Raw genomic sequence first — 9,624 nt, 5'->3', positions numbered from 1 at the left:
ACCCTCCCATGAAGTCAAAATGTTGTTCAAGTTTCCTGCCGCTGTTTTGGATATTTTGGATATTGCACCCATGACATCTTGACTCTTGAGTTGTTGTTTTTTTGTTGTTGTTGTTCCTAATAAACTGTTTAACTGCACTCGCAAGTGAATCTCAAGTTATTTTATGTGATAGTTATATATATTCTAAATAAACTACAAACAAAAAATATATACATTTCTTTTTTCCTCACATTCTTTCTAGTAGCAATTCCCTCTCAGTCACACACCTGACTGAAAGGCTCATTATGCAGTTCATTATGCGGGCCTTTGTCTTCTCAGGTGTGAATCACAGCATTATGCATGATCGTTCATGCCCCCTCGCATATACCTTTTCAACACAAAAAGTGTCTTAGAAAATTTAAATCAATATTTTGTTTTCTGTGAATGAGTAAGATGATTTTCACATCATTTTAAAGAAAAAACTCTAGACTTCAAGATCCAGTTCTCAAAAGTCTTGTGAGCAAACGTTCTGTATGTGTTTTATGGCCTTATTTCACTGACTTTAAAATTTTAGTTTTTCACTAAGCACGCATAAACATTGTTTTCTCAAAAACACAATCCTGTACATACATGCTGCTCACATATTATTGTAGCCCAGTTTGTGCTGATTACAGTGTTATTAAACTTTAGCCATTAAAATGTTTATAAGCAACTGAAAAAAGCACAAATGTCAGGGCATGTCAAAACTTCTCCAGGGCCCCAAAACACCCTCAGAACCCAGAGGGTTAAACATTGCTGTCTTGTAGTGTATCACCGTATAACACCCCTTTTCTCAGTGAAAAAATAGTAACCTAAAAATGGTAGAAAACAATGGTGAATCTGCACACCAAACAAGTTCAGAGTCCAAGATCCGTTGATCCATGATCCAGATGTTCATAAAGTGACAGCAAAGTAGAAAAGTGCACAAAAATGCCTGCATTGTAATATATATATATATATAATTTTTATATATATTATTAGTCTTTCTATTTTAAAATGTCATGTTTAATTAAAAGTGTTACTTGGCATGATGAATTGTAAAATTTACTAGCAATTTGTGAATAAGCAAGAATAGTTTCCACACCAATTTTTTTTTTCAGTGTGTGCACATAACGATAATGTCTAAATTAAATGTTTTTAAGTAAAACATACAGTATAATAACATCACAATCAACCTAAATACATTAATTTATACCAACAAAATTAATTTTCATGGCTTATATCGGGTACCCACTTACAGGTGGCCACTTTTTACAGTGTATGTCTTTAAGATCTCTTCTGCCCTTCAGTTTTCTTCAACAGACAGACATGTGTCCAATTCAAGCTAATCCCTCTGAAACGAGGGCCACGTGTGATGTTTATTATGAATGACTGGCATCAGTCACGTGACTGTACATCAGGGGTCTAAAGGTCGACTCCTGTCACTGCCATGGTCTTCAACCAGCACCGCCAAGCGTTCAGGACAGATGAGTCATTTCCATATCAAATGCTGATTGTCCTTCATTCTTGTGATCCACTAGCGTAAATTTCATCGCTATAGTCCTTTTCCTCCCCCATAGCATGTGTGTATTAAGCATAAAATGATTTGCAGAATGTAGGGATTAATATATTGGCGGTCTTACGTGGCTGGATAATTCTGTGAAGATTTGTTTTTGTGCACGATAACTAAAATGATTAAACCTCTCTGTTTTTCTAAGGATGCAGTGCTCTGTTCTCATAAAAATAGAGGAGAAACACAAACCGTGCTCTATTTGAACCTTGAAAATGAGGTTAGTATGCTAGCCTTCAAAAGTTTGGGGTCAGTAAGATTTTTATTTTATTCTTTTATTTTGAATTTCTGTTCATCAAAGAATCCTGGGGAAAAAAAGTTCATAGTTTCCACATAAAAACAAAGAAACAGCACAACTGTTTTCAAAAGTATTGGTAAAAATGTTTCTTGAGCAGCAAATCAGCATATCAGAGTGACACTGAAGACTGGAGTAATGATGCTGAAAATTCAGAACAGAAATTTTAAATTGTAATAATATTTTACAATTTTCAATGATTTGTCTGTATTTTTGATCAAATAAATGCAGGCTTGGTGAGCAGAAGAGACTTGATTGAACCATGGAGTATGAACATATATACTGTATGTGACCCTGGACCACAAAACCAGTCATAAGAGTCAATTTTTTGAAATTGAGATTTATACATTATACAATAAATAAGCTTTCCATTGATGTATGGTTTGTTAGGACAGGACAATATTTGGCTGAGATACAACTATTTGAAAATCTGGAATCTGAGGGTGCAAAAAAATCTAAATATTGAGAAAATCGCCTTTAAAGTTGTCCAAATGAAGTTATTAGCAATGCATATTACTAATCACAAATTACATTTTGATATATTCACTGTAGGAAAGTTACAAAATATCTTCATGGAACATGATTTTTGGCATAAAATAAAAATTAATAATTTTGACCCATACAATGTATTGTTGGCTATTGATATATAACCGTGCTACTTATGACTGGTTTTGTGCTCCAGGGTCACACATATGGTCTCAACAAAATGTCACCTATTTATTTATATCTCTATATTTTCTTTGAAATTCTCAGAGCACCAAAACTGACTACAAATGTGTACGGGACCGAGGGGGCATGTGGAAAGAGTGCAATGCACAAACACACACGCTCACTAATGCTCAAAACAAGTGGTTCCTGGCCAGCCATTTCTATGTTGAATCACTTTAAGTGGTAATGCAGCCATTATCAGAGTGGAGCTGGTCAGTGTAGAGTCTATCCATCTATTTTTACCTGCTGTGGTCAGCAGGCCCATTTAGCCATCCGGTAATGAGAGCTAATGAGCTGCTCCTCTCCACACGGCCCCCGGACAAATCACATAGCATCTGATTTGCACCACAACAATTCAATAGACGAAGATCAAGCCTGGTCACCAGAGACTGAATCTTTATATCATACCTGCTGATCTATGGAATCAGATCGAGAAAAGACCCAAAAAAATGAATATTTGTCAATAAGTCTGATAATCGTATTTAGCAGTGTTAACCCCGTAAAGCCTACTGTATCATATTTGATGCATGAATTTCTAAGGCCTCTAAATTACCAGCACGATCAAAACTTTGCTGAAAACCTGTTGCACACAATCTACTACATGCCTTCTGTTGTCCGATTGATAGTTCAGACTTTTTTTTATAAGACCTTTAGTATAATTGTCCAAAAGTCCACCGCCATGTGGTTCACGTGTCTTTTTGCTGTGAAATCTTCATTGATTTTTATAAAGTGAATTTTTATATTGTTAGAAATATTTCAAGATGAACATTTACTGGACCGAAAAAACGTAGGTTTATTTAATTATCCATACTTTCTTTTTTTTAAAAATCTAAATATGATCGGGCTTTTGAGAAATGTTTATTTGTTCATCTCTCAATCACTATTGTATAGCATTGCATTATTTGTTTTGAAGCTACAGAGCTTTGTTCATAAAACTAAGCATTTAAATATAGTTTTATTAAGACATATTATTATACAGTAAGATATATACAGTGACAGAATTTCAGAATTTCATCTTAATTTTTGGCCATATAAAATCAGCATCTGCACCAGATTGCATATGTTTGCTCAGTTTGGGCCTCTGAATAAATGTTTTTTCCACCTTGAATAGGAGATGCATATTCTGCACTATATGAGCTGTAAATGCCTGTTGCATCGTATGTTATACAAGACATAAAACACATTTTATGCATTTTGTCTAAATAAATAAATAAAAACGATTTTTCTGACGACTGTTTCTTATGTAAGATTCAGAAAAGTCATGTTTCTTAAAATAATGTAATTATGAACATGGATAAATGAAGACTCATTGTTAGCACTATATGTAGGCTATACATGGCACATTATGCAAATACAAGTTTTGGTGCATGAGTGATTTTTGATAAGTCATCTCAGTTTTTGCACCTCCTCCTACTTAGTGCTGTAATGATATAAATCCAACGTGACAAGTTAAGAGCACACAAAAAATATTCATTGCATATTTTCTCTGATTGTTTGTTATTGTTCCATTCAGCTTGATTTCTAGCATTTTCAGGAAGATGGGATGTGCAGCTGCCACAACGATTACAAACGACAAGCTAAAACGACACATGCATTAAAAGAAGCACAGCCACAGAAAAACACATAACAGCCTCTTCAGTTACCTCAGCCAAGTAGAGCACTTCAACACGAACAAGCAGCCAAACCAATCAAAAGAACAGGCACTCACTGACCATAACCTATGTTCTTAACTATTAAGCTTCAAACATCCTATTAGGAGTCAACGATTTGCGCTAACTCCATTCATCTCCAAAAAAAAAAAAAAAGTAAACAATATTGGTAAGTCAGTAGTTCAGATTTTTACTTGCCTTGTAAACACTTTCACTGTTCTAAATACAATGAATGAATAAAAAATTAAATAAAAGAAAAAAACTATTTATATTTAACATTTTTTTTTGATGTTTTATGTTTTTCATTTAAAATTATGATTTATATCATTATCAAAAAATAACTTAATAATTAAAAAATATGTATTTATTTATTTTTGTTTAATTAAAATTGTTTTCTTACAAGCAATCATTCATTAGATATTTATAATGAATAATTTACAAAAAATATTTCTTACAAAAATAAACAAATGATCTTTAATTTATTTGTTTTAATATTTTTCTTTTAAAAGTACTTTTTTTTACAACCAAAAATTATTTACCTGTCATTTTAAAATTTAGTTGTTTTTTAAAAGTTGTTTTACAACCATTTATGAGATGTTTCTAATAATTTTAATAATAAATATATTTTTTAAATTGTATATATATTTTTAAGATTTTTTTAATTTAAAATTGTGCTTAACATCTTTACAAAAATAATGTACCTAAAAATATTAAATTGTTTTTATTATTGGATTATCTCAAAGAGTGCAATGTCTGCTGTGGACATTTTTTATATATATATATATATATATATATATATATATATTGTAAAAAGGTTTGTATTTTCAATAATAACTAGAAAACATATATTTTTACATTATAATGCAACCTTAATAAAAGCTATAAATATCTTGCAGTTTATCATGCATATGATAAACAAACATAATATTTAGTGACAACACAACATTGCTGACTGATCAGCAGACTGGCATGGACCATCCTTATTTTTGAGCCTTGACCGCTCAGCCGTCTCTTTAAGATATTTATATCAGTTATAGTTTAATTGGTACAAAACAAACTATTTTTCCAGGCCAAAGGATGACTCAAAATAAATGTAATTTGACAGACAAGCCTAATTTTGGCAACCAGAGTCCCATCTTAGTGCATGTCGTCTTATATAACGCCTTCTCTGGCATTCCATATCCTCTTGACATTTATGGTTCAAATTTCCAGAGCTGCCTTCAACGTGTTGTAGACACTCTTAGTCACAGGCCGGCTAATACTAATACCCGTTTCCTTCAGAAGTTCTCAAAATAAGGCGAAATGAGACCTTCAACTGGAATTGCAGGAATGAGTGACGTGTTTTCAATGTTGTTTGATTTGGTGGAGTCATTTTAACGTACGGACAAGGAGAGCGGCCAGACCCTTCTGTATACGTCTGTCTTCATATTGCATCATAACTGCATCATCCCGTGACACTCGTACATCATTACACCAACTGCCTGGACAATATATTTATCATATTTTTCTAAAAAATGAGTGCTATGCAATCTTTAATGTCGCTTTTGTGCATGTCTTTCTCTGCACCTGTGCAGTCCAATTTATGTGCATTTTCATGGATGAAAACAAACGGCAGTCATAAGTCAAAGAAATATAATTGAGAAAGTTTGAACATTACTCAAAATAATGGCCTATTATTCTGAACAGCCGTCACTGTGGAACCAAAGAAGACAGGCAGAAACTACAGTTTTGCGACACTGAAATCCAGCGCAGTCAAGACTTTCATGGCTCTTCAACTTTTTATTTTACTTTGAATGGCAAAAATAAAGAATTCCAATGCCTCCCGAACCCCAAATGATCCCTTTAGAATCAGAATTCAGACAGAAGCAACATAAATATTTTTTACAAAATAATCCATTTACAAAATGCACGGAAATAGGGTTACATCATCACTCGAGATCCAATCAGCAGTCTTCAGGTCCGAATATGCGCTTCTCTTATTGTACCAGACCGGGGCTTGTTTCAATGCATTTATTGATCTACAATTTACAGGAAACATGTCAAAGCAAACCGGTTTCCAAGGCCAAAGCACACTATGTACATCTTCAAGCTGACAGCTCTCATCCAAGTTTATTTTCTATGTACAGTGCAAACATTTACGTCATTTTTCTTTTTCAACACATTGTTTTAGTAGTACGCTGATATCCTATACTAGACCGTGTAAATGGAAAACCTATGATGGTCTTGGAGAGCAGTTTTCTTGCCTTCAAACCGACCTCAGAGAGCCTAGAAAAGATAAAAGATCAGCATTTAAATGAGCTTGATTTACCAGGTTGCAAGCACTTTTATTAGTACAAAGCCTTATGCACGTCTCCATCTAACGTACCAATGGTATATGATTCAGAAGTCGGTCTACGGTGACGTCATCGTAGCTCTCCCGATACGTGGTCTCCCCTCCAGTCGATTCCTCCTGCATGCTGGGTGGGTCCTCTTGACTGAAGAGATCAGTAGATATGTTTAACATCTTTGTTTCTGAGCATTTCCACAAAACCTTGGAAAGGCGCTTTATACCTTCTCTTTCCTGTGAGAACGGCGTTGAGATATTTCTTCACCGCCATCTGCTTGCGAAAGCGGCTATAGTTGTCTGTGAATATTGCGTCTGAATGACGCTTCATCGGCGCCTGGTCTTCCATCAAATCATCACTAGAATTGCATAAAGAAATAAATCAGACATGCATTATGTTTTACATTCATGCATTTAGCAGACACTTTTAATCAGAGCTTGTAATGGTTATCTACTTGGGAAACCAATTAATTGAACTTGGTGCAATTGGATTTATGTTTTGGTCATCTTTCAATATAATTACAGATTTTAGATGCAAGGGATGCACAATGCAAAGAATATCTGAGACCACCAATACAACATTTCACATTTACTTTTATTAATTTAGCAGACAATTCATTATGGGATTATATGATTATATACTTCTATGACCATTTTGAGAATTTGTATATGGATAAATATATAAACCATTACAGAAATATGTTCAGAATTCTGGACTTACAGATTTACTTTATTTACTGCAATCCAGTATTATAGATGCAGTATCATGCCACTTTCTTTGCATCTAAAATCTGTGATTATATTGAACGATTACCAAAACATAAATCCAATTACACCAAATTCAATTGTTCTGTCTCCATAGAATCTCTGATCTTAAACTAGTCTGAGGTAGTTTTCTGGTTTCAGCTCGCCTTCAAGTTGGTTTTCACTGTTCAGGTCTGGTTTAATGGTTTTAGAAGGGTTTTGGGAGACCTGCTGAACACCACCTGGGTGATCAGTGAAGACCAGCAAACTTTAAGCTGGTTTCAGCAGGGCTATGGATCACTGCCAGAATGCATCTGCGTTAAAAAAGATCCATGTACCTGACCCGCTTTCCGATCAATGACTCCAGGTACCGTCTGGCAGATAACTGTCCTAGAAGTTTACTGTATCCGCTTGTGAAGAGCCCGTCTGCGTGTCTCGTCTCTCTGCACACAGACACAGAACCAAGTGCAATAAATACCCTTACTCCAAATCAGTTACTCCGATTTAGCCTACTCTAATCCAGTGTGAATGACAGAGTATGCTTCAGTTGCTCATATAATTCATTTGATTTCTTGTAAAGCTGCTTGGTTTAATTATATAAATGCTTTAAAGCTTTTGTTGCAATGTCTATACTCTCTTTCACACACAAAAAAAGCTACAATGGCACCCATAGTTTCTGGCAACAATATAACTAGTTTAAAAGCTTCTTAAGCTGTGTTAAGATCTCATATAAATTCATTAGGATGCTATTTATTAAGTATAGAACGGTTACCGTGGTAAATTTCGCATGTTCATTTAAGAGCAAACCAACGATTAAGCATTTGGAGGTCGTTAAAACCCTTGGGCTACTTCTACACTGCGTATGTATAAATTACATTTAGAATAGAAACGATGTATAGCCTTTATGGGGATTAATACAGGGTGGCAATATTTTAATTTACGTAAATATCTAATGAGACGACAAAATAACCTTTATTTGTGTTTTTGTCTTGTTTTTTTCATCTGAGGCGATTCAACTGCTCGCGCGCACCGCTCTGATGGCGCGAACAACGCGCGCGCATATTCCGATAGAGAAAATGCTTTAAAACATCATAAAATAGTTAGGAATTAAGTTTTATTCATGTGCTTTAATAGAGCTGAATTCTTACCTCATGGAGGCGAAGGGTAAACTTAAGGTCCGGACATATAAAACACTGGAGAGAGTTATGAAGAGCAAAAGCTGAGAGCCGTTCCTCACGAGCATTGCTTTACACCTGTGCATACATGAATACACGGTGTTATTTCATACTGAATAAAACACCAAATGTAATTGCATTTTAAAACTTTAATACAATATTAAAGACACCTGAATGCATGCAAAATTAAGTAAAAATATGCAATCTGTTTTCGCTGTTTGTATAAATTGATTCTTTAGGCTATGGAAGATATTTTTTATTTTATTAACGTTTTAGCGTTTTAGCTTTAATTTTAAATTAAAACAATTTAAAATTAGTATGATCGTTCAGAAAAATGTCCTATTTAGTTACAAGGCTGCGGTGTTTTATTGTAAAAACATACGTATAAAAATACTATAATAAATATTGTTTCATTGCGAACATCAATTAATGTAGGCTAAATGACGTGCAATATGATTAGACTACATGTTGCGAATGTAAAATAAAACTAGTCTAAATGAATGCAACATGCACGTAAAGTAAAAAGTGACTGTGGTAAATGTTCAACTGAGTAAATCAAATCAAAGGAACTTACATGTGCTATAGAGATGTGATCCGCGCGCTGATCGGGCTCCTGAAATACCTCCAGTCAAACCTCCCAAAGTGACCAGGTGCTTTTTTAAGTTCCTTTGCGCGGTCTTGTGTCTCTTTGAATAGTCTCACCCCTCGCCTCGTTTTATATGTCTGAATACTTTCCATCAGACAGGAAGACGATCAGATTTGATTTGCGTTAATACGTCACGAAGAAAGTCCCATTGGGATGGATGTGTTCGTCATTGATCTGCAGGCACACTTCACACACACACACACACACACACACTGGTGAAATTAAGTTTGTGATTGCTCCGAATGTTTTGTGTCATTCCTGGTGATTCATTCTTTGGATATTTATTTGCATGGATGCACTTTTTGGTCAAAGAAGAGATCGCGCTGAAACAACACATGAAATAATAAACCCAGCATGACTTCCCAAGTCAAAAAACACTAAGAAAATGCAAAAAGGCATATGCACAGAATTCCTGTTGGAATTTGAATTAAAATTTGGTACTGATCTAAAAAAAAAACATCTTAAAAGGGAATGTTATAGAATTCTATAAAATATTTCAGGACACATTTCTCAGTAG

The 9,624-nt window shown here is 34.4% G+C and overlaps 1 protein-coding gene across 1 annotated transcript; it reads right to left on the bottom strand.

Annotated features, from left to right (window-relative positions):
- Positions 1 to 5,990: 5,990 nt before the first annotated feature.
- Positions 5,991 to 9,237, bottom strand: LOC107679148 (VIP peptides-like). The gene is made up of 6 exons (XM_016474609.1): positions 9,036 to 9,237; positions 8,435 to 8,539; positions 7,625 to 7,729; positions 6,770 to 6,901; positions 6,585 to 6,693; positions 5,991 to 6,484 (listed from the first exon to the last, which is right to left on the bottom strand). Coding segments are annotated over exons 1-6 (462 nt in total). The 5' UTR covers positions 9,038 to 9,237; the 3' UTR covers positions 5,991 to 6,475.
- Between the last annotated feature and the right edge of the window lie 387 nt (positions 9,238 to 9,624).

Source organism: Sinocyclocheilus anshuiensis, unplaced genomic scaffold (genome assembly GCF_001515605.1).
Source record: "Sinocyclocheilus anshuiensis isolate Anshui unplaced genomic scaffold, SAMN03320099.WGS_v1.1 scaffold300, whole genome shotgun sequence".
Classification (NCBI taxonomy): Eukaryota; Metazoa; Chordata; class Actinopteri; order Cypriniformes; family Cyprinidae; genus Sinocyclocheilus; species Sinocyclocheilus anshuiensis.
Note: the sequence above shows the minus strand (reverse complement) of the source record. Positions and strands in the feature narration are given on the sequence as shown.